The sequence below is a fragment of the Aulonocara sp. 'chitande type north' Nkhata Bay genome, linkage group LG4, assembly GCF_057382095.1.
Source record: "Aulonocara sp. 'chitande type north' Nkhata Bay isolate Kocher_YH1m ecotype deep benthic linkage group LG4, A_spYH_male_GT1.1, whole genome shotgun sequence".
In the NCBI taxonomy this organism is placed as follows: Eukaryota; Metazoa; Chordata; class Actinopteri; order Cichliformes; family Cichlidae; genus Aulonocara; species Aulonocara sp. 'chitande type north' Nkhata Bay.
In genome coordinates, this window is record NC_141347.1 from 25,284,612 (window position 1) to 25,308,813 (window position 24,202).

General features: G+C 37.1%; 2 protein-coding genes and 1 gene segment (V, D, J or C); all 3 read right to left on the minus strand.

The window, feature by feature from the left end:
* Nucleotides 1-677: 677 nt before the first annotated feature.
* LOC147332697 (immunoglobulin lambda-1 light chain-like) lies at nt 678-9,364 on the minus strand. 4 transcript variants are annotated; one of them, XM_086290687.1, is made up of 4 exons: nt 9,325-9,364; nt 7,652-7,969; nt 1,862-1,900; nt 678-1,173 (listed from the first exon to the last, which is right to left on the minus strand). In XM_086290687.1, the coding sequence occupies exons 1-4, from the start codon at nt 9,362-9,364 to the stop codon at nt 851-853; spliced, it is 720 nt and encodes a 239-aa protein (XP_086146813.1). In that variant the 3' UTR covers nt 678-850. The 4 variants fall into 4 exon arrangements, with proteins under 4 accessions (XP_086146813.1, XP_086146814.1, XP_086146811.1 ...); XM_086290688.1 differs by having other exon boundaries at nt 1,862-1,893; nt 7,645-7,969; XM_086290685.1 differs by having other exon boundaries at nt 1,862-1,896; nt 7,639-7,969.
* A 1,643-nt stretch (nt 9,365-11,007) lies between these two features.
* Nucleotides 11,008-16,548, minus strand: LOC147332698 (immunoglobulin lambda-1 light chain-like). 5 transcript variants are annotated; one of them, XM_086290693.1, is made up of 4 exons: nt 16,509-16,548; nt 16,106-16,414; nt 12,159-12,203; nt 11,008-11,469 (listed from the first exon to the last, which is right to left on the minus strand). In XM_086290693.1, exons 1-4 carry the CDS (start codon nt 16,546-16,548, stop codon nt 11,147-11,149), a joined length of 717 nt encoding a protein of 238 aa, XP_086146819.1. In that variant the 3' UTR covers nt 11,008-11,146. The 5 variants fall into 5 exon arrangements, with proteins under 5 accessions (XP_086146819.1, XP_086146817.1, XP_086146816.1 ...); XM_086290691.1 differs by having other exon boundaries at nt 12,159-12,193; nt 16,090-16,414; XM_086290690.1 differs by having other exon boundaries at nt 12,159-12,193; nt 16,078-16,414.
* A 4,177-nt stretch (nt 16,549-20,725) lies between these two features.
* LOC147332699 (immunoglobulin kappa variable 3-15-like) lies at nt 20,726-21,197 on the minus strand. The segment is given in 2 exon segments: nt 20,726-21,063; nt 21,158-21,197. Coding segments are annotated over 2 exon segments (378 nt in total).
* Between the last annotated feature and the right edge of the window lie 3,005 nt (nt 21,198-24,202).

The following is a 24,202-nucleotide window of genomic DNA, read 5'->3' on the forward strand; positions in this document are numbered from 1 at the left end:
TGTTTTGTGTTTTTCATTCAACTTCTGTTCTTGTTAGATATTACCGACTGGTTATATGTAATGGTTTTAATGTTCAATGGAAAACAATAAATGACAGCAGAAAGATGCAGAAAGGTTTAGTTTCATAACTGGACTTCATTAATGTTCTTTAACAGTAAGTTAGGTTTAGGCAAACATCGTACCGTGCTCAGCTGTCTCTGAATGATCAAATGATATGAACTGAAACATTTCCATTAAAAACAGCAGGTCCATTTTATTTTACAGGGAGCCTATTTGCCATTTACTTGAGTTACTAAGACCTGCAGGTGCATCCTGGAAACGAAGAAACAGAAGCACGGAGAGGTGATGCTTCACTAACCGAGAGTGAAGATACATTTGCAAATCTACAACCAACATTTTAAACCAGTAACACTTGCCTTCTCTCTTACTCATGAAGAAATATTAAATGATGCTCTCTAGTGGTCAAATATTACTTAGTCTGTATGTCAGAATATACTTGTGTTTTAACTATGGGAGCAAGAAAATTGAAAATTTTGTGCTTATGAGTGTTGTTTTCCTCAGTGTGCCCCTCTCTAAAATGTAACAGTTCATTTCAATCACCTTAAATTTATGTTAGTGCAAAACAGTGGCACAATTTCCCATTTATTCACAAGAAAACACATTTTTAAATCAATGCTTTTATTAATTTAATGCAAAACATGAATTCCTGAAAATACTTGTCAAAAACCAGCTAATGAATACATGACTTAAACCTTTTGCATTATTCTGATTTCTAACACGTAAAGACTGTAATGAGCAAACAGCACAAGCAGTAAAGAAGCAGATTTTAAAAGCACATTCTGGTCATCGACTACTCAGTGGGACATTCTGACTTCTTGATGGTTTTCTCTGAAGTCTGTGAGCCCAAAGACACTTTACATGTATAAACCTTATCCATGTTCCAGTCTGATGTCTGGATGGTCAGAGAGCTGCTGATTTGGTAAGTTTGGTCTGGTCTCTGAACAGCAGTGCTGGTAGAGATCCCACTGCTCACTGGACTCCCAGCAGCCAACCAGCTCACATCTGCAAAAGACACAGACTGACTGGACAGACAGACCACAGAAGCTGTGTCGGACTGGAGCTCAGCACTGGACGGAGGGAAGACTGTCAGGACAGGAGGAGAGAGGCTGGAGCCTGAAAATACATGAAGGACAAACAAAAAAAGAGAAATGAAAGGAAAGAAGGAAATTGGACATGAAGTCATAAAACCAGAAGAAATCAAGAAGACTCAATATGGAATAAATATAACAATTGTTATGAAGTTAGAAGAAAACAAAACTAATGTATAAAATATGAACTAAAATATATGGATCCAACATATCATTTGAATTTCTTTTTGTATTTTTACAGTATAAAATATGATTAGTCACTGTTTAATTTTCCATGTAAGATATATTTGATTTAATTCTACACATTTCTGCATAACATGTCAGCTAATGTGGGTAATTTTCTTTCATATCAAAGAAAAGTTCTAATCACTTCAAAGTAATTTTGAACTTTAGTAACAGTGTTAACTACTATTCAAGAAAGAGAAAACGGGCCTATGTATGTTTTTGAAATTCCAACCTAAACATAAATTAAAAGCAATAAGAACAGAAAAACAACATATTTCACACCATTTTCATAGAACTGGTTTGACACCATTTCACATTTTTTAAACATAAGTCATTCATGTCTGCTGTATATGAGACAACCTGAAACTATTTCAGATTGTACAAAATCGTAAAAAATTATGCAGAACAAGAAACATATTGAATTAAGTAGTCATCAGCAGGTTTTTGCAAAATCTCTGTTGTTTTATGATCAGTTAAAAAGTACTTACTTGTCACAATCAGCTTGGTGCCTTGTCCGAATACCACAGTGATTCAGTTTGTATACATGGCTGTACAAAAACCTCCTGACTGTCACTGATGAGGGGAGAGGAACTGAAACATCCTGTAGAGACTAACTTTCACTGTCAACATCTCATTCACTTCATCTGTTTGTATTTTATAACTGTGTCTCTCTCTGTGTAGTCATGTTTATTCCTTCATGTCACTTGTTTTGTGCAAGATTTAATAAAGTCGTCATTATTGGCCAGCATTAATCAGAGCTGTACTGTCTCTCAATAAGATTTTGGCCACAGTCTGCTTCTCTATGAACCAGCTTTCTTGGGAGAGTCTTCCAATGTCTAACAGGAACTCACTGCAGAGTCTCCTGTCTTTGCATGATTGATAATAGACTTGAAATCAGTGTTTGGTCAGGATTTAGATATTAATCTGTCTGAGGAGAATCCTGCAGAAAATGCAGTTGACCTGTAAGAATGATGAAATCTCAGAACTGAGAACTGGTTAATTGGGTCAACACTTTTGCTGAATCCCCACCTCTCAGAAAATAAAAACAGATTAAATAATTTTATTTAATGTTTTTTGTCTTGTACAGGCTATAAAATGAAGTAGACATGTTCTAACATGTAGGATCCACCATGTTAGAGCAGATAAAAGAGAGCATCGGTCGCATAGTGTTTGACAACCATGTCTTACAAAGAAATCAAAAGTTGTCCTAACATTTCTTCATTTCCATTTTTATAAATGTGTTTCTGATTAATCCAAATTAAGCTTCTTTAAATTTTCTCAATCTAGAAGCTCTAATCAGAGTTTAGTGTAGGCTTAATTTTAATAGCTGCATCTTATTAACGTTCTTATTAAGTATTAAGTGTTAAACAAAGTGTAACAGTGATCAAATTTGAGTAATCTAAATACTATTACATTTACTCTAGCTATTTTTAATAATGAAGGTTTAAAATAATTTTTTAAAAATTTGATAGCCGTTGTTTAATAACGGGTTATTTGAAGGTTATATGTTACCTAGAGTTTTCTTGATGGGACTGTCTTCAAGTAAAAGATTCAAAGAAAGCAAAGACAATGCTGAGGAAATTTTTTCCCACAATGTAAATAACTGATATGGAATCATCAGCAGAGTCATCCCATGTCTGACATTAATGCACTGCTCCTGTTTCTGTCCGCTTGATATTTTAGTGATAATCAATAATTCATTAGGATGTAGAGTTGAATCTGTCTGCATCTTGTTTCAAAGCTGTGTGAGCTCTCAGAATAGTGAAATCTTAAAGCATACCGAGGAAGCCCTCTAGGAACTTGTTTATAGCAGCTAACAGAATTCCTATCATCTCTCTCAATGTTGCAGTTGACAACAGCTTGTTGACCTGAAGAAACTGTGTGGACAGCAGCCGTCTGGGTCAACGCTATCACTGCATCAACATCTGCCAGTCACTTTCTTAATTCCTCATCCTCTTCTGTAGAGCTAGCTAGATTCTGTAGTACCTGAAGACACCTGCACTCCTTCCAGCCTATAGCGTGAACGCTATAAATGAACCAAATGCAACAATTCTGTTTTGAAAATGTACGGAGTAGAAAGTAGATATATTTGTGTTAAAAAGTACAGCTCTGGGGATAGAGGTTCGGAAGCCAAGTAAGCTGCCATAATGACTTTGACAAATGCTGCAGCTCGTCTTCTGACCCGAACCAATAGACATGAACATATTTCCCCGGTGCTTGCCTATCTTCACCGGCTCACTGTTCACTTCAGAATTGATTTTAAAATTTTATTGTTGACTTACAAAGCCCTGAATTGGATATTTGTCTGACCTCTTACAGCCTTATGTGCCCTCTAGATCTTGTTGATCAAATAATCTTTTGCTTTTAGCCATACCAATGTCAAGGCTGGTTCACAGAGGCGATCGAGTGTTTGGGGTTGTAACGCCTAAACTGTGATATAATCTACACCAGGGATAGGCAACTGCAGGCCTCGACGGCCAGTGTCCTCCAGGTTTTAGATATCACCCTGGGTCAACACACTTGAATCTAGTGATGCACGAATCATGAACGAATCGTTCAATACTCGAGAATCACTTTACTAACTCATGAATCATGATTCACAAGCCCAACTGACTCACTGACTCATCCCTGTTGCTGTTAGCAGCAATGTATCTAGCTTATAATTAAAATTGTGGAGAAAAACACAACATCCAGTATCTTTACAAAAAAATTTCTGCTCTGAACTGGAAGAAAAAACCCTGAGTAGAAGCTCACATCAAGAAAATAGCTCCTCGGTTCACAGTAGCATCGCTCTGCTAACATGCTAACAACACATTTGAGCTACTCACCCCCTCCCTTCCTGTGCTGAATCGTAAGCTTAAGCAAATCACCCAGGACTCGCTCACCCCCTCCCAGTGGCGTGTCCAGCGGCCCCAACCAGACTGGCCACCCCAGGTGCCACCCCGAAGCTAAAACAATAAAATTTAATGAAATATCAAATGTACGATTATGGTTTCACAGTGAAGCTCAGATATCCGAGGGTAAGTGAATGCAGCACCGGCTTCTGCACTGTGAGCATCATGTTAGCAAAGGTAGGAGAGCCAAGCACGAAACACAGCACCGCAGAACACATTTTTTCGGCGAAAGATTAACAAGTTAACATAGCTGGACTAGCCATCGGACATTTGCACGGTGGGCTGATGACTTATTTATTTTTATTTTTTTTGTAACGGCATGAACAATGAGAGGTGGTGGATTGGCCAGATGCTGGCCGATTTGTAAAAATAACTCAGTTGTTTGGTGGTGGCTATGGTGGAGCTTCCACAGAGCCAACAGGTGGATGAGGGAAGGGGAGGCAGGAGGAGGAGAGCCACGAGGCAGCCGCCGGTCCGAGTATCAGGTGAACTGAACTTAAGGTAAAAAGTTATGACCTGCAGTCTATCTGGGTCAGATATAAACCAAGTTTAGGTGGAGTTTATATTCGTTGTGCTGACTTTTTACAGTCAGTTACAATAACTCGTACTGCGTGAGCTAGCATGACGAGTTTATACAGCTGTTCGGTTGCTATGATGTTACTGATAGTGAACTTTATTTTATTCATAAGGTTAGTTAGTAGAGTTGCCAACGGCTCCTTAAAAATGGAATGGTCCCTCATTCAGAGAAAATATTACGCGTTTCGTATTGAGCTGAGAAGAGACGCAGTTTGTCTCGTACTTTAGCTAGAATGGAAAAAGACACAAAGCTGGAGTTATTCTGTCGTTATGCTGCACAGCTGCCTCTTCTCTCCCCCCCCCCCGTCTTCTGTTGCTACTTCAATCATGAAACTGATCAATGATCAGCTGATCGGCTTTTCTCCCTTGTTTGTTTATTGCCCACTTTGCGCCAGAAACAGGAAACCAGCGGATGTCACGCTAAACAACAGCAGCACGTTTAAGCTTGATCAGCTGTTGTTAGAATTTATTTAATATTAATTTCTAGTATCAGCTGATGTTTGCTGGAGCCACAGCTGTAAAGCTGCTGGTCATGATATCGGTTTGGATATGTGGTGAGAGGGAAACATGAAGATGAAACCAGGAGATGTCCTTACTGAACCATCAGAGCTGAACAGGTGATGGAGAAACAGGTTTACCTTTTAGGTGACATGAATGAGTTGAAGTTATGAACTATTTCAGAGAGACAAATAACACCAGGATCCTTTTCTAAGTAGCTGACAGCTGGTAACTGTGCAGGGGCGGATCTAGCAAAGTGTTGCCAGTGGGCCAGGTAGGGCATTAATGGGGAGAGGGGGGCACAAAGAAATACTTTTCTTTCTTATTCTCATTTAAAATATCTAGCTTTTATTAAATAATTATCTGAATCTTGCGAACAAAGTTTTTATCTGACGTAAAATGTATAGAAATCATACATATACCAAAAAGACTGTACATCACTGTCACAACAGCATTTGTTTTCATTCAAAGGCTTTATGGCTTTAATACCTGGTGGGCCGGTCTGTAGTGAAAATGCCCAATTTTTTGTCCCAGTCCATCCCTGCAGGTTAATACTGGCAGTGTCACCATGCCAGCTGACTGTAATTCATCATCAGCCAGTGTTGTTCTTTATACATCAATATTACCAAAGTTTACCATAAGGCAGCATATAAAGTATTTACTTGCTTTCAGGTTTTATTCAAATGTTAGTCTTTTCATTTGTTTCCCCACTTTTTTCCTGTTTCAAAATCAAACACCAGATTGTGAGAAGATTAACTTCTTTTTTTAATAGGCATTGGTTTTGCATAGACATTGGCTAATTTGCCAATTGTATGTTAAAAATGTTCGTATTTTGATATTCAAAAATGATTTTGCCCAAAACATATGTGCACTACATGTCAGTAAAAATACTGTGCAAATATTGATGTCCTTGACTGCTGAATAAACACTGACTGATTGTATCTCTTGTACTTTATCAACGCAGTATCTAAAAACTTTGCACCGTAGTGGTTAAAATCTCATTCTAATAAGAGTTAAAAGCGCATTTGGTTATTAGGTTTATAGGGTTATTGAATTATGGTTAACGGTTGGTAGAATTGTTTTTAACATTATCTGCCAATTACATCTGCCACCCTTCTCCAAATCTGTGCCCCTACCTGGCCCCCCCAACAAAAATTTTCTAGACACGCCACTGCCCCCTCCCTCCTGTGCTGAATCATAGAGCGAACGAATCACTCAGGACTCACTAACCCCCTCCCTCCTGTGCTGAATCATAGAGCGAACGAATCACTCACTCACTCACTCACCCCCTCCCTCCTGGCTCACAGCTTCTTTTTCCTCTTGGTTGGCAACCAATGTGAGCCAGGGCGCATTACTGCACCCTGGCTCACAGCTCAGTGGACATTTAGATGAGAAAATATATATTTAATACATTTAAGGAAAATGCTAATAAAATAAAAATAAACAAAATAAATGTTTATTAAGCAATTTTGATAGGAAATTGCTTAATTTTAGAAATGTTTTTGGTCTTTTTTGCTCTATAAAATAGTTGTTTTTTTTTTTTTTAGAATCGTTCATCTTAGCAGTGGGATTTACATGAAAAGAGAAACAAATTAAGTTTGAGTGAAAATGTACATTTTTTGCACTCTCTGGTCAACTGACTCAGTGAATCAAATGACTCAAAAAATCCGATTCACTTTGGTGAGTGACTCATTAAAACTCGATTCAGTAAAAAGAATCAAATTTACCATCACTACTCGAATCAAATGATATCTAAAACCTGCAGGACACCGGCCCTCGAGGCCTGGAGTTGCCTACCCCTGATCTACCCTTACACATCAGACAGGCTCCTACTGTCAATCTTTTAAAATCTCATCTTAAAACACTTTTGTATTCATTGGCTTTTAATACAGTAAGAGAGTTATTTGATATTTATTTGGTGTTTGGTACTAGTTATTTTGTATTTTTATACAGCACTTTCGTCAATTGCTGTTGTAATTAAATGTGCTATATGAATTTAAAAAAAGAAACTAATGTTTAGACCATCTAACATAATTCAACCATTTCTCTGTGTTGCAGCTGAGAACACCTTCTTTACCTAGAGTGGACAGCAGGTATCTGAATAAACACTAACACTGCATTAGCATCTGCCAACAAACACATAAAGAACATGTGTGAAATGTCTTTCTCCAAAAAGATGGGCTATGAAACAGATGAGAAGAACACTCTCATCTGAATGGGTCTTTTGTCAGCTTGTGAAAAAAATGAGCATTAAAAAGCAGAAGTATCAGTGAGGAGGTTTTTGTCACAGTGTAAATCACTGTGATACAGCAGAGTTAGAGCTGTCAAATGTCTTACAGTAATAGACTGCAGAGTCTCCCTCCTCCACATTTTTGATAATCAAACGATAATCTGATGTTGACTGATGAGTGGATGTGAATTTTGGAGAGGAGAACCCAGAACCATAGCTTGGAGAACTATATCTATGAGAAAACTTCAGTACATACTGAGGAACTCCTCCTGGAATCTGTTTATACCAAAAGACAGTGTTATCAATAGTCCCCAGGTTACAGTCCATGGTGGCTGTCTCTCCTTTCCTCACTGATAAAACAGGAGGTTTCTGTGTCAGCACCGTCACACCACTCACACCTGCAAACAACAATAAGACATGGAGTCAAGAGAAACACAAACATTTATGAATCCAACAAATAACTACTAATCTGAAATACGTCATTAATGAATATTGAACAACTGAACAAAGAGTTCAAATACAGATCACTGTGATACAGACATTTTATTATAGTTTCTCTCGTCTACATCTTGAGAGTTAAACAATCTGATTATCACTGTGACACATATTATTGCAAACTGATGAAACTGAGCACCACTGTTACTAACACTCAGGATGTAACTCTTCTAATCCTGGTGCACAATGCTGGTGGTGAATACCTGTTTGCACACAGGTGAGTACAAAAAGGTACTCACAGACATACACCATTGATTGGCTGCTGCCTCTAAACATATTGTGATTTGTCGGTCTTGTGTGCTGCTCAGTAACATTCATTATTTATTGTTTACTGTTATTTATGCTTATGTTGATTGTTGCTGTGGGTTCCATACTATGTTGTTCTCTTTTTGCTTGTTTTTTTTTTCCCCAGCAGGTGATCAAACATATTTTTAGTGTCTTTTCTCTGTCTCTCTGTTTTTCTTTCCCTCTCCTTCTCTTGAGCCTCTTCCCAACTTCTGTTTTCTTTGTCTTTCCTATCCCCTGGTTCTGTCCATTTCATCAGTTGAGTCTGATGTCTATTAAAGTTATATTACTTATAGATAACAGCATACAGTTTTGGTCTCCTGCTTTGTATATGATTATTTAAGTAGTTTTGACTGAATAGTCCCCTCTTGGCTTTTTTTCATGATTTTCATGATTAATATTAAAATTAAAAAAACAAGACAAATAACACAGTATTTGAAGGTGGTGGGGTTTCAGTGTGTTTGTTGAAGGTGTCTTTTATCAGGATGCCAAAGAGCATAAAAAAGCAGAAGTATCTGTGAGGAGGTTTTTGTCACAGTGTAAATCACTGTGATACCCCACTATCAGCAGAGCTGTCCCATGTCTGACAGTAATAGACTGCAGAGTCTCCCTCCTCCACATTCTTGATAATCAAACGATAATCTGTTGTTGACTGATGAGTGGATGTGAATTTTGGAGAGGAGAACCCAGAGCCATAGTTTGGAGAACTCCAGCCATGATAAAAGGACACCACAAACTGAGGACTTCCTCCTGGAATCTGTTTATGCCAGGCAGCAGCATTAGTAACAGTCCCCAGGTTACAGTACATGGTGGCTGTCTCTCCTTTCCTCACTGATAAAACAGGAGGTTTCTGTGTCAGCACCGTCACAGCACTCACACCTGCAAACAACAAGAAGACATGGAGTCAAGAGAAATACACTGACATTTAAATGTAACATGAGGTCTATTCTTCAGTATATTTTAGACTCTTTACATGTTAGAGCAGTGATGAGAGCACAGAGAGTCACCAGCATGTTGTCACTGTGCTTTGGGAATGGAAAAGAGATTTGACTCCTTCTGTAGAGGAGAGGAGGTGTGAACCATTAAATATGTCACTGAAACTCAGAGAGACTGACAGGAGGAGGAGCACTGGATTCCCCCCCCCCCTTTCTCTAAACTGTATCATTAATATTATTTTCATAAACACTGATGTTGGTAATGTCTTGTTGTTTTCTTCTTATTTTTCCCTTTATTTATTTCTTTTTTGTTTGTTTGTTTATTTGATTGTTGTTTTGAATTTTATAATGGTTACTATCGCTACATCTAAAATGAGACAGGATTATAGTATATAGTATGTTTTATATTTAAACTTGTGCTTTATTCAAAAAAATAAGCCTTGATGTGAATTTTGCTAAATTTAAATTCATCACTGTCTAGAGAACACTGTTAGATATTTTTAATGATGCTGAGGTTCTTGTATATTTACCTCACTAAACGTTACGTTAGTGACTAGAAAATTCTACAAAATGACAGTAATGATATTAGCATTATTTGCAGCAACATTAAGTTTTCAGCTTAAAAGTTCCAAACTATGAAAAACCATTAAGAACATCCAGTGTGAGTATCGCATCAAGTCAGTTAAACTTCTGGTCTGATCAGTCAAGTAGCAGAGGTTTGTTAGATTGTTAATCAATTTCAGCTGCTTTAGTCTTAATGCAATCAACAACAGGTGCACAACACGGGCAATGATGAAAGAACAATCAAAACAAATGATTTTACACGTGGAAGTCACTGGCATTTTCCCCTTTTACTTTTTCTGAGTGTTTCTTTACTAGTTTTGTATTTGGCTATGGTCAGTGTCATAGCTGGTAGCATGAAGAAAAACCTGGACTCCAAATCCTCCAGTATGGCGGAGGAGTGTGTGTCTCTGGTCCAGTGGATTCCAGGTTCCTACTGATGCAAGACAATACTCATGAGAAGAGAGCATACAGGAACTTCCTGAAGACCAAGTGAATTGTAGAGGAGTAGAGTTGAGAGTAGAGCTGCAGTGAAGATTAGTTACAGAGCTGGACTCAATTTAGTTTATTTTGTTATGAGAAGTTCATAGACCAAACCAAAGAGGTAAACTGCCTTTAATTTACCAAATTATAGTGAAATGCAGCCTGAAAATATAATAATACAAATCACATTTTATAGTCCAGGGAAGTCTCATCTAATGTTACAGAGAACGGACACGACTTCATTTGCATGAAGTTATAAAAGATACCGAGACCTGCAGATGTATCCTGGACAGGAAGAGAGGGAGGAGGAGATGTGATGCTTCATTAACTGAGTGTGAAGATTCATTTGCAAGTTTACAACCAACATTTTAAACCAGTGACACTTGCCCTCTCTGTTACTCAGGAAGTATTGTTAAATGATGCTCTCTAGTGTTCAAATATTACACAGTCTGTATATCAGAATACACTAATGTTTTAACTATGGGAAGAAGACATTTAAAAAATGGTGTGCTTATGAGTGCTTTTTTTCCTATATGTACCCCTCTCCAAAATTTAAGAGTTCATTTTAATCATTTTAAATTTATGTTACCACAACACAGTGACACAATTTCTTATTTACTGACAAGAAAACACATTTCTTAATCAATGCTTTTATTATTTAATGCAACATTCCTGAAAATACTTGTTGAAAACCAGCAAATGAATACATGACTTAAACCTTTTGCTTTATTCTGATTTCTAACATGTAAAGACTGTAATGAGCAAACAGCACAAGCAGTAAAGAAGCAGATTTTAAATGCACACTCTGGTCCTCGACTATTCAGTGGGACATTCTGACTTCTTGATGGTTTTCTCTGAAGTCTGTGAGCCCAAAGACACTTTACATGTATAAACCTTATCCATGTTCCAGTCTGACGTCTGGATGGTCAGAGAGCTGCTGATTTGGAAAGTCTGGTCTGGTCTCTGAACAGCAGTGCTGGTAGAGATCCCACTGCTCACTGGACTCCCACCAGAAAACCAGCTCACATCTGCAAAAGGCACAGACTGACTGGACAGACAGACCAGAGAAGCTGTGTCGGACTGGAGCTCAGCACTGGACGGAGGGAAGACTGTCAGGACAGGAGGAGGGAGGCTGGAGCCTGAAAATACATGAAGAACATTCACAAAACAAAAAAAGATAAATAAAAGAAAGAAGGAAATTGGAAATGAAGTCATAACCAGAAGTAATCAAGAAGAGTCAATATGGAATAAACATAACATTTGTCGTGAAGTTAGAAGAAAACAAAACTAATGTACAATACCAAAATATATGGATCCAACATATTGTTTGAAGTTCTTTTTTTTACCAAATAAAATATGATTAGTTACTGTTTAACTTTCCATGTAATATGTCTTTCATTTAATTCTACAGGTTTCTGCATAACATGTCAGCTAATGTGGGTAATTTTCTTTCATGTCAAAGTAAAGTGTACAGCCAGGTTCTAATCACTTCAAATTTTGAACTTTAGTAACACTGTTAAAAGCTATTGGAGAAAGAGAAAACGGGCCTTTGTATGTTTTTGAAATGCCAACCTAAACATAAATTAAACGCAATAAGAACGGGAAAACAACATATTTCACATCCTTTTTTATAGAACTGGTTTGACCCCATTTCACATTTTTTAAACATGTAATTCATGTCTCCTGTATATGGAGACAACCTGAAACTATTTAAGATTGTACAAAATCATAAAAAATGATGCAGCACAAGAAACATATTGAACTAAGTAGTCACCAGCAGATTTTTGCAAAATCTCTGTTGTTTTATGATCAGTTAAAAAGTACTTACTTGTCACAATCAGCTTGGTGCCTTGTCCGAATACCACAGTGATTCAGTTTGTATACATGGCTGTACAAAAACCTCCTGACTGTCACTGATGAGGGGAGAGGAACTGAAACATCCTGTAGAGACCAACTTTCACTGTCAACATCTCATTCCCTTCATCAATCTGTTTGTATTTTATAACTGTGTCTCTCTGTGTAGTCATGTTTTTTCTTTTATGTCACTTGTTTTGTGCAAGATTTAATAAAGTCCTCATTATTGGCCAGCATTAATCAAAACTGTACTGTCTCTCAATAAGATTTTGGCCAGAGTCTGCTTCACTATGAACCAGCTTTATTGGAAGAGTCTTCCAATGTCTAACAGGAACTCACTGCAGAGTCTCCTGTCTCTGCGTGATTGATAATAGACTTGAAATCAGTATTTGGTCAGGATTTAGATATTAATCTGTCTGAGGAGAATCCTGCTGAAAAGGCAGGTGAGCTGTGAGAATGATGAAATCTCAGAACTGAGGAGAAGAACCAGGAACCTTTTTGTACCAGCTGAAATAAAAGCTTTTAGCCTTTTTAATGTTGTATTTGAGCAGGTTAAAGGTTAAAAAAAAAAAAGAATTTAAAAAATGAGCAATCCAATGTTTAATAAGATGATGATGAGGACGTAGAGTTGAATCTTTCTGAGGAGAATCTTGTTTCAAAGCTTTTGAACTGTCAGAATGGAGAAATCTTGGAACATACAGAACTTGTTTATACCAGCTAACAAAATTCCTATCATCTCTCTCAATGTTGCAGTTGAGAACAGCTAGTTGAAAACTTTGTACTTAAGTACAGTAAGTAAGTATTTCTATTTGGTTACTTCCCACCTCTGGGGACAGAGAACCTATTCCAACGCCAAGTGAGCTGCCAGAATGACAAAACTGAGGAACCCCTCCTTCTTTTTTAGACCATCTAACATAATTCAACCACGTTGCACCTGAGAACAACTTCTTGACCTGGAGAAACCTTGTGGACAGCAGGTATCTGGATAAACACTTCCGCTGCATTAACATGTGCCAACAAACACAGAAAGAACATGAGTGAAATGTCTTTCTCCAAAAACATGGGCTATGAAACAGATGAGAAGAACGACTTACATTTTAGAGAAGTGATGAGAGAGCAGACAGTCCCCAGCATGTTGTCAGTGTGAGGTGTAAACATCCTTTAATATTCAGCTGAGATGTGAAAACAATTGTAGTGAGAAGCAAGCACCAGATAAAATTTTATTTTGCTGCATTTTCACTTGAAACATTTTTGAACTTTAACAGTATCTATTTAGGTTGATTAATGTGATTTACTGCAGCTGGAATGTTACAGTTATCAGAATTTTAGACAATCATTTATCAAATTGCTGTTATTTAAAAACGTGCACATCATTGTGTACAATTGGTGGTCCTTGATATTTTATATACTCATTTTATATATCAGTGATGATTGCTTAAATGCATCAAAAAGAGTAATTCCGTGTTTCTTAAAAACACTCTCTAAAGTTGGTGGGTTTTCATTGATGAACATTAAAATAAAAAAATAAAAAAATAACAATAAAAACACACTATTTGAAGGTGGTGGGTTTACACTGAGTTTGCTGAATGGGTCTTTTGTCAGCATGTGGAAAAAAAGAGCATCAAAAAGCAGAAGTATCAGTGAGGAGGTTTTTGTCACAGTGTGAATCACTGTGATACAGCAGCAGAGCCGTCCCATGTCTTACAGTAATAGACTGCAGAGTCTCCCTCCTCCACATTTTTGATGATCAAACGATAATCTGTTGTTGACTGATGAGTGGATGTGAATTTTGGAGAGGAGAACCCAGAGCCATAACTTGGAAGACTATCGATATAATAAAAATACAGCACAAACTGAGGAACTCCTCCTGGAATCTGTTTGTACCAATAGACATAGCTATCACCAGTCCCCAGGTTACAGTCCATGGTGGCTGTCTCTCCTTTCCTCACTGATAAAACAGGAGGTTTCTGTGTCAGCACCGTCACACCACTCACACCTGTAAACAGCAATAAGACATGGAGTCAAGAGAAACACAAGCACATATGAATCCTACAAATAACTACTGATCTGAAGTGTAAATGAGGTTCCATACATGTTAGAGCAGTGATGAGAGCACAGAGAGTCACCAGCATGTTGTCACTGTGTGTTGAGACTTGGAACTTGGAAAGCAATAGAACTGCTTCTGTAGGAGGAGAGGAGGTGTGAACCATTAAATATGACACTGAAACTCAGAGAGACTGACAGGAGGAGGAGCTAAACCTGGATAGTTTGTGATGTTTGGGGTAACTTAACTAGAGGGTAATTCTGCTTTTGTATTAATAATTGTTGGTGATAGTGATGTCTCCCTCCTCTCCCCTAAAATTGTGGTGTTATATTTTATTATCATAAGTATCATAAATAACTATGTCCTTCAGTTTTATTATTGATGCTTTAACCATTACCAGTTTTTATATTTATATTTAGACAAAAACAGAGCAGAACCCCACTAACTGTTATAATTAGTCAACAAACAAAATGCATAACCTGCATTGTGGTTCGGGTTAGGAGAACATTTTATAAAATATTACATCATTAATGAATATTGAACAACTGAACAAAGAGTTCAAATACAGATCACATTGATACAAACATTTTGATATAGTTCAAATACCAGTTTCTCTCATCTATATTATATTTTATTATTATAAGTTATTATAAGTTGGTTTCTATGTTCTTAAGATTTATTATTGATGCTTTAACCATTACCAGTTTTTATATTTGGACAAAAACAGAGCAGAACCCCACTAACTGTTACAATTAATTGTTATAATTAGTCAACAAACAAAATGCACAACCTTTTGTGTAACATCACATGAAACCGGAGTTGTTAGGGTTAGGAGAACATTTCATAAAATGTTACGTCATTAATGAATATTGAACAGCTGAACAAAGACTTCAAATACAGATCACTGTGATACAAACGATTCACAAATACCAGTCTCTCTCATCTACATCTTGAGAGTTAAACAATCTGATTATCACTGTGACACATATTATTGCAAACTGATGAAACTGAGCACCACTGTTACTAACACTCAGGATGTAACTCTTCTAATCCTGGTGCACAATGCTGGTGGTGAATACCTGTTTGCACACAGGTGTGTACAAAAAAGTACTCACATTTCTTGGGTGACTGCTGCCTCTAAACATATCGGTCTTGTGTGCTGCTCAGTAACATTCAGTATTTATTATTTACTGTTACTTATGCTTATGTTGATTGTTGCTGTGGGTTTCCATACTGTGTTGTTCTCTTTTTGCTTGTTTTTTTTCCCCAGCAGGTGATCAAACAGATTTTTAGTGTCTTTTCTCTCTGTCTCTCTGTTTTTCTTTACCTCTCCTTCTCTTGAGCCTCTTCCCAACTTCTCTTTTCTTCGTCTTTCCTATCCCCAGGTTCTGTCCATTTAGATTGTAAGAACTTAAAATTAAAAAAAGAAATCAATACATAAATAATAAATATCGAACAAACTGTGACAATCAAGTGGACCATTATGGCAAAAGCTGTAACGATCAGCTTGCAAAAAATACATCTGTTGGACATTTTCCTTGGCCTTGAGACAATACAAAAACCCCCCCCCCCAAAAAAAACGAATTGAGTCTGATGTCTATTATATTACTTATAGATAACAGCATACAGTATTGGTCTCCTGTTTTGTATATCATTATTTGAGTAGTTTTGACTGAATAGTCCCCTCTTGGCTTTTTTCATGATTTTCCTGATTAATATTAAAATAAAAAAACAAAACAAATAACACAGTATTTGAAGGTGGTGGGGTTTCAGTGAGTTGTTGGAGGAGTCTTATTAGGATACCAAAAAGCAGAAGTATCTGTGAGGAGGTTTTTGTCACAGAGTAAATCACTGTGATACCCCACTGCTAGCAGAGTCATCCCATGTCTTACAGTAATAGACTGCAGAGTCTCCCTCCTCCACATTTTTGATGATCAAACGATAATCTGTTGTTGACTGATGAGTGGATGTGAATTTTGGAGAGGAGAACCCAGAGCCATAGTTTGGAGAACTCCAGCCATGATAAAACCTCACTACATGCTGAGGAACTCCTCCTGGAATCTGTTTATACCAATAAGCAGGATAGTTATCAACAGTCCCCAGGTTACAGTCCATAGTGGCTGTCTCTCCTTTCCTCACTGATAAAACAGGAGGTTTCTGTGTCAGCACCGTCACACCACTCACACCTGCAAATAACAAAAAGACATGGAGTCAAGAGAAACACACTGACATTTAAATGTAACATGAGGTCTATTCTTCAGTATCTTTTAGACTCTTTACATGTTAGAGCAGTGATGAGAGCACAGAGAGTCACCAGCATGTTGTCACTGTGTGTTGAGAATGGATTTGTAATTTGGAAAGAGATTTGACTCCTTCTGTAGAGGAGAGGAGGTGTCAACCATTAAATATGTCACTGAAACTCAGAGAGACTGACAGGAGGAGCAGCACTGGATCCCCCCCCTTTCTCTAAGCTGTATTATTAACATTATTTTCATGAACACTGATGTTGGTAATGTCTTGTTTTTTTTCTTCTTTTTTCCCCTTTGTTCATTTATTTATTGTTTGTTCGTTTGATTGTTGTTTTGAATTTTATAATGGTTACTTTCTCCACATCTAAAATGAGACAGGATTATAGTTGGTTATATTTTACTTAAACTTGTGTTTTATTCAAAAAATACGCCAAGATCTAAAATTTGCTAAATTTGAATTCATCACCATCTAGAGAACACTGTTAGATATTTTTTAATGATGCTGAGTGTTAGATTTGTATTGTTGATTGTCATTTATGCTTAGAAATATTTACTCATATATGCTTAGAAGTGTATATAATCATTGGTGGATTGAAAGGATGTTTCATCCTAAAGTAACAGCTCTGTGTGTTAGGGAGTGCATCTAGAGTGTCCTTGGTATAAATCACATACTCCCTAGGAGAGTTTCTCTTTTCTTGTTGATTTATGGTATAGCAAGCACACGTATATCTGTTTAAGTATAAGAGCCTTTTGTTCAGATGGACCGCTAGACTCCTGGCACCAGCTTTGGGGAGTCTTCACAGGGTCACATCTGGACACCACACACACACACACACACACACACACACAGTATTCTTTGTTCACATGTATACCTATGTAAGATGTCATATGTTAATGACCCTATGCATATTCATGTAACCACAATAAAAGGAGTGCTATGGGGAGCCTGGCTGAGAGTCTGACGGAGGTCAAGTGGTGGAACGACACTCGCCAGGTTTCCCTCATGCATGAGTAAAACCAGCCTGCTTGTGTCTTGCTTTGCAGTGTAACTATATTGTCTTCAACGTTCCAGCGGATAGGTACAAGCTACAAACCTATCACTGAGGTTCTTGTATATTTACCTCACTAAACGTTACGTTAGTGAATACTTTCACACTAACTTGATCAGACTGCTTTTGCAGCTTTTTCTCCCAGCACAGCTCTCTCCTCCAGTCCGAGTCACCTCCTGATAGAGGGAGAGCCTCATTAGCTGATCAGCCCCAGCTGCAGTTAAGTAGCAGAGGGGGTTGTTAATCAGCACAGGAGCACAGAGGCTGCAGCCAGAAAATACACAGTGTTCAACAGCTATAAATGCCATAAAAGTCTAAAAGTCTAGAAAATGACAGTAATGATATTAGCATTATTTGTAGAAACATTAAGTTTTCAGCTTAAAAGTTCCAAACTATGAAAAACCATTAAGAACATCCAGTGAAAGGGAAGCACAGGAAATATATGGTGTTCCAAAAAAATTAAAGAAACACTTTTTAAGAGTATCGCATCAAGTATGTTAGATTTCTGGTCTGATCAGTCAAGTAGCAGAGGTTTGTTAGATTGTTAATCAATTTCAGCTGCTTTAGTCTTAATGCAATCAACAACAGGTGCACAACACAGGCAATGGTGAAAGAACAATCAAAACAAATGATTTTACACGTGGGAGTCACTGGCATTTTCCCCTTTTACTTTTTCTGAGTGTTTCTTCACTGGTTTTGTATTTGGTTATGGTCAGTGTCATAGCTGGTAGAATGAAGAAAAACATGGACTCCAGCTCCTCCAGTACGGTGGAGGAGTGTGTGTCTCTGGTCCAGTGGATTCTGAGTTCCTACTGGTGCACGACCAGTGTTGGTCAAGTTACTTGAAAAAAGTAATCAATAACTAATTACTGATTACTTATTTTCAAAAGTAATTAATTACTTAGTTACTTAGTTACTTTTTAAAAACACGATTTACAACCTGAATAGGTGATAAAGCGATAGATCTTTCAGCCCAATTCTACTTTTTCTACATAATCCATCATACAAAATGTAATCAAATGGAAAAGTCTCTTTTTTTAACTTGTTTTATTAGTTTTAATCTTTTAACTTTATGCATCAAGCAAAAATTAAATTATATGCAACATTCTCTGACTGGAAGAAATTTGTTTAACATTTAAACCTATTTTCTGCACATTCCAGCACATAAAATAAAATATTTTTTTTCGTGTTTACACTCACTCTTTCAAATAGATGCAAGTAAAACACAGCAGAAAATAAATAAAGTCAAAGACTAGCGGTCTATTTTCACCTGTAAAGCAGGAGTGCGGTAGGCGGAGGTTTACCCTGGTGCAGGTGTGCCGCAGCGGTCAGTTGAGGAATCCGCGAGTTTCTCTGTGAGTTTCCCATTACGTCGTAGTGCACTCGGTGCTTGCTTGGAAGTTTAGGGGTTTTTTCGCTGTAAAAAGAAGTTTTCTTCCCACGCACAACTGACGCTAATGTTTTTGTCACTTTTTATGGAATCAAACTTAAAATAACGTCAGTACTTCCACGCTTTAAACGCTGCACGCTCATACCCTCTCCCGCACTGATATATTATCCACTGTTGATCTGCACACAGCTGTTGTCATGAACGTCGCACTTGCTTACGTCACTGTCATGAGACATTCTCGCAAAAAAATCACGGTTTTAGTAACGCAGTAACGCAGCGTTCCTACGGGAAAGTAACGGTAATCTAATTACCGTTTTTGCAATAGTAATCCCTTACTTTACTCGTTACTTGAAAAAAGTAATCGCGTTACAACTAACGCGTTACTGCCCATCTCTGATCAAGACTAATGTGATATATTAGATAATTTCTATATTGGTTACAATTAAGATTATTTTTACTTTTCCAGTTCACGAGGACTGTTTTCTTGGCAATGCATAGGGCAGCCATATGGGCTATATTCTTTTCTGTAGTGACATAATCTAAGATGCCCAACAAGCACACTAAAGGGGAAGTTGAAATGTAACATTTCAGACACTTTGATAAGTATTCACATATCTCGCGCCAAAACTTCTGAACTGGTGAACAGAACCAAAGAGCATGGATGTAATTGTCCGGTGTATTGGCTTGACAGTGTGAGCAGTTGTTGGAGAACATAAAGCCCATCTTGAACATCTGATGACCTGTATAGTGCACTGTATGTAATATTTTGTAGTATTGAAGTAATTGAAGACTGGGATTTCTAATTAAATAAAGGGTTTTTATGCATACCTGAGACCAGGTCTGGACTGGGACACCGGCCCACCAGTTATTATAAGGAAAAGCCATAAAGCCTTTGAATGAATACAAATGCTGTTGTGACAGTGATGTACACTATCTTGTTGGTATATATGTATTAATCCAATAAACTTAAACCTACACCATCCTCCCTATTCTGGTATTTTAAACAGTACTTAGGGGAAATATCAAACAATCTAATCAATATTTACATATACCTAACTAGCAGTGTTGCCAACTCCCAGCAAGAAAATAGGGAACAACCCTCCACTCTCTGCCTCATGATGCTTAATTGACTTAATTGACTGTAATTTATTGCCAGGGTAAAAAAAAATGCACAGAAACCAATTATTTTTCTACAGTAATTAAATACATTCAACATCTTTCTTCAACCGAATTGTAGACTGCACACATGGTACCTTCCCAAAGGAAAAAGTACCATCTGTATTATTAATAATAATAATAATAATAATTTAACTTAATTTAATTTAATTTAATAATTTAACCCATTCACTCAGTGAAGCAGTATATTCCTCTTTCATAACAACAAATTAGATACATTGATTATCTAAAAAAAAGAAAAAAGAAAAAACAATAGGCATACACAAACACAGTTTGTCTATCTATAAATGTTTACATTCTCTTTCTACCTCACTAACATGCTTCTTCTCTCTGCAACTAGAGGCTACAGCTTGGAATCTGATTCAGAAATAACATGTTGACAATGTTTTGATCAAACGTATTTTACACCACAATGGTACTGAAAGCTGAAGATGTGAGACTTTATGAGTGAATAATGTGTGTATATTTTGGTGCTTTTTTTTTTAATTTAAAATGAAAGTGCAAATGAAAAAAAATTACAATGAATAAATTCAATAAAGCAATGTTTAAGAACTAATTGTGTGCCTTTGGTGCACTGAGTTTGTGCACAAAAAGCAGAAGTAAGGAGTGAGGAAGTTTTTGTCACAGTGTAAATCACTGTGATACGTACTCATTAACAGAGCTGTCCCATGTCTGACAGTAATAGACTGCAGAGTCTCCCTCCTCCACACTCTTGATGATCAAACGATAATCTGTTGTTGACTGATGAGTGGATGTGAATTTTGAAGAGGAGAACCCAGAGCCATAGGTTGGAGAACTATGGCTACGATAAAAATATAGCACAAACTGAGGACTTCCTCCTGGAATCTGTTTATGCCAGGCAGCACGATTGCCAGTAACAGTCCCCAGGTTACAGTCCATAGTGGCTGTCTCTCCTTTCCTCACTGATAAAACAGGAGGTTTCTGTGTCAGCACCGTCACACCGCTCACACCTGCAAACAACAAGAAGACATGGAGTCAAGAGAAACACACTGATATTTAACTGTAACATGAGGTCTATTCTTCAATATATTTTAGACTCTTTACATGTTAGAGCAGTGATGAGAGCACAGAGAGTCACCAGCATGTTGTCTGAGTGGGCTGAGAACTGAGTGGAGAGGCGATGGTGGAGGAACTATTTAATACAACTAACAGGAGGAGGAGCTTTGGAGTTTTCTTTTTTCCGCTTGCCTGTGTTATTAATATTAATAACAATAATAATATGTCTTGTATATATAGTTTTTTTTTTAAATTATTTTGGAATGGTTAATAGCCATTCTTTTTCCATGGTTGGTTATATTTTATACTTTTAACTTGTATTGTATTTATAAACTATAATTAGATTAGCATATTCTGAAGCAACATAAAGTTTACAATTTCAGCTTTAGCTCTGTAAAAAAATCATTTTCACAGAAAGTTATTCTCTCACATGTCAAACTTTGTGGTGACTTTGCACAACAGTGGGATCATCTAATTAAATAACTAAATATCTGTAAATAAGATGGGCCTGTTTAAAATGTGATGTATAAAAACAGTTTTTTAAAAACAGAAGCAGTTTGCTGCTTGAAATTCCCACCCTGTGATAAACCATTAAGATTCAGCAACAAAATAAAAATTATATAATTATCTCAAAATTTGTCACAGCAGTTGCATCATGACAGCTGACGGCATTTTGCTGTGAGACAAAACTGCACATTCCAGGGCGGCCTTTTGTTGTGGGCAGTCTGAGGTACACCTGTGCACTACTCATGATGTCAGATCAGCATCCTGATGTGGCACACCTGTGAGGTGGGATGGATTATCTCAATATGGCAGATGTGCCCAATACCACACATTTGGACTGATTTGTGACCACTGTTTGGGAGAGATGGTTATATTGTGTATCTGGGATGAATTTTAGGTCTCTACGTCCATCCCATGGGGAATGGGAGCAGTAACAAAGGTGTTGCATTTATATTTTTGTTGAGTGTAATAATGAGGAGGTTTTTGTCACAGCCTGAATCACTGTGATACGGGTGCGGAAGCAGAGTCATCCCACGTCTGACAGTAATACACTGTAGAGTCTCCTGTCTCTGTTCGCTTGATAATGAACTGGTAATCAATATTTGATGAGGATTTAGAGTTGAATCTGTCTGAGGAGAATCCTGTTCCAAAGCTGAGTGAGCTGCCAGAATGAAGAAATCTTAGAACATACTGAGGAACCCCTCCAGGAACTTGCTTATACCAGTTAATATAATTCCTGGCTTGAAATCATATTCACAATTAGCATGTTTTTGATCAAATTCTAAGAAGCTTGGAAAGAAGATGACCTGGATGACTGAGAACCTTCACAGTTTTTGATCAGACATATGCTACAGTACAATAATAATAAAAGCTGATGATGTGAGGCTTTGTGTGTGAATAATGTGTGTGTATTCTGGGGCTTTCTTTATTTAAAGTGAAAATTTAAATGAAGATAAAAATAATATCAATAAAAATAACAGAACAATGTTTAAAAATTAATTGTGTGAGTCTGGACCAAAAAAAGCACAAGTTGCTAGCTTTGAGTTGCTACTAGATATTAGATATTATATTATTAGATATTAGTCATATTTCAATGACTCTGTCTTTATAGGGTGGTGAAAAATTTACATTCATTCATCCCAGAATTGAAGTGACTGACTTACTATTCATGTTTTGGCGAATGTGAAAAGGTTGTTGTTGTTTTTTTTAATTGTTGGGGTGTCCTGTGCACAGGTCTGTGTCATAAAAATGCCCTAACTGCTTGTCAGAACTGCATAATGAGTGTTATGATGATTCTGCTTTGAGAAATTTGCAAAAATTGACAGAGAAAAACTACAAAATATTATCTGCATAATGTGTTGCAGATAATGTAAACCCACCACTTTTTCTTGGTGGGTTTATACTGAGTTTGCTTGATCTCTCTGTTATCAGGATGTGGAAGAGTGTCAAAAAGAAGATGAAGAAAAATAAAAAAGGAAGAAAGAATACCAAACGATGGGAGGGGGATCACTGTCCCTAAATAACATGAGTGAAATATGCATTGGGTAGCTTTTGTCTGCTGCTTCTTTCCTGTCTGTCTTTTGGATGTGTTTGTGTTTGTGCTTTAAGGCTCTACATCCCGGGGTTGCTTTGCTTTTGTTTGTGTTGATTGATATGTGTTATTTTTGCTGTAAATGCACTGTTCTGCTGTTCATATGACAATGTTTAATAAACTCTGTTTTAAGTCTGTTCTGCTCTTTTCCAGAGAATCAGCATGAGTGATTTGATTTTAATTGTATTCAAAAGCTTCAAAATTTGTGACCTGACAAAACCTTTTTCTCCTGTTTAGGTTAGGGAGACAGGTAAGAGGCCAGTATTTTCTTTTGGGTTTCTCGTTATAGGTAGGTCAGTTCTGTTTCATTTCTAGAGTGTTTTGCTTGTTGTTTTGACCATGCCCATCTTGATGCTTGCTACCTTTTGAAATTAACAAAATATCTGGTTGTTGTGAAAGCGCAACCCTGTGGCAGCATTGGTCTTTCCTTGGGAGATTAGAGCGGGGGCATTATCTTTCCTTTTTTATGTGTTTTGGGGTGTAACACATTTCATTTCATAACTGGACTCTATTTAGTGTTCCATGGCAGTAAATAAAGTTATGTTTAGGCAAAAATCAAACAGGATTCAGCTAACTGTCTCTGAATGATCAAATGGTAATAATTAAAACATTTCCAGTAAACAGCATTTTCATTTTATTTTACAGAGAGCTGATACTTCATTTACATGAGGTTATAAGACCTGCAGGTGCATCATGGACACGAAAAAACAGAAGAGCAGAGGTTATGCTTCACTAACTGAGTGTGAAGATTCATTTGCAACATTTTAAACCAGTGACACTTGCTCTCTCTGTTACTCAGGAAGAATTATTAAATGATGCTCTCTAGTGTTCAAATATTACATAGCGTGTATGTCAGAAAATACTTATGTTTTAACTATGGGAAGAAGATATTTTAAAAAGTGGTGTGCTTATGAGTGTTTTTTTCCTCTCTGTGCCCCTCTCCAAAATTTAACAGTTCATTTTAATAACCTTAAACTTATGTTGTTTATAATACAGTG

Bases quoted from the DNA above. Each gene is read 5' to 3' on its own strand.
- LOC147332697 (XM_086290685.1), bottom strand. From the start codon at position 9,364: ATGCTGGTGACTCTCTGTGCTCTCATCACTGCTCTAACAT. The intron at 7,970-9,324 runs GTAAAGAGTCTA...TGTTGTTTGCAG, and splicing joins TCTCATCACTGCTCTAACAT to GTGTGAGTGGTGTGACGGTG. The intron at 1,174-1,861 runs GTAAGTACTTTT...ATGTATTTTCAG, and splicing joins CACCAAGCTGATTGTGACAA to GCTCCAGCCTCTCTCCTCCT.
- LOC147332698 (XM_086290689.1), bottom strand. From the start codon at position 14,394: ATGGTTCACACCTCCTCTCCTCCTACAGAAGCAGTTCTATTGCTTTCC. The intron at 14,181-14,276 runs GTATGGAACCTC...TGCTGTTTACAG, and splicing joins TCTCATCACTGCTCTAACAT to GTGTGAGTGGTGTGACGGTG. The intron at 12,194-13,864 runs TGTATCACAGTG...CTGAATCACTGT, and splicing joins ACATGGGACGGCTCTGCTGC to GGTATTCGGACAAGGCACCA.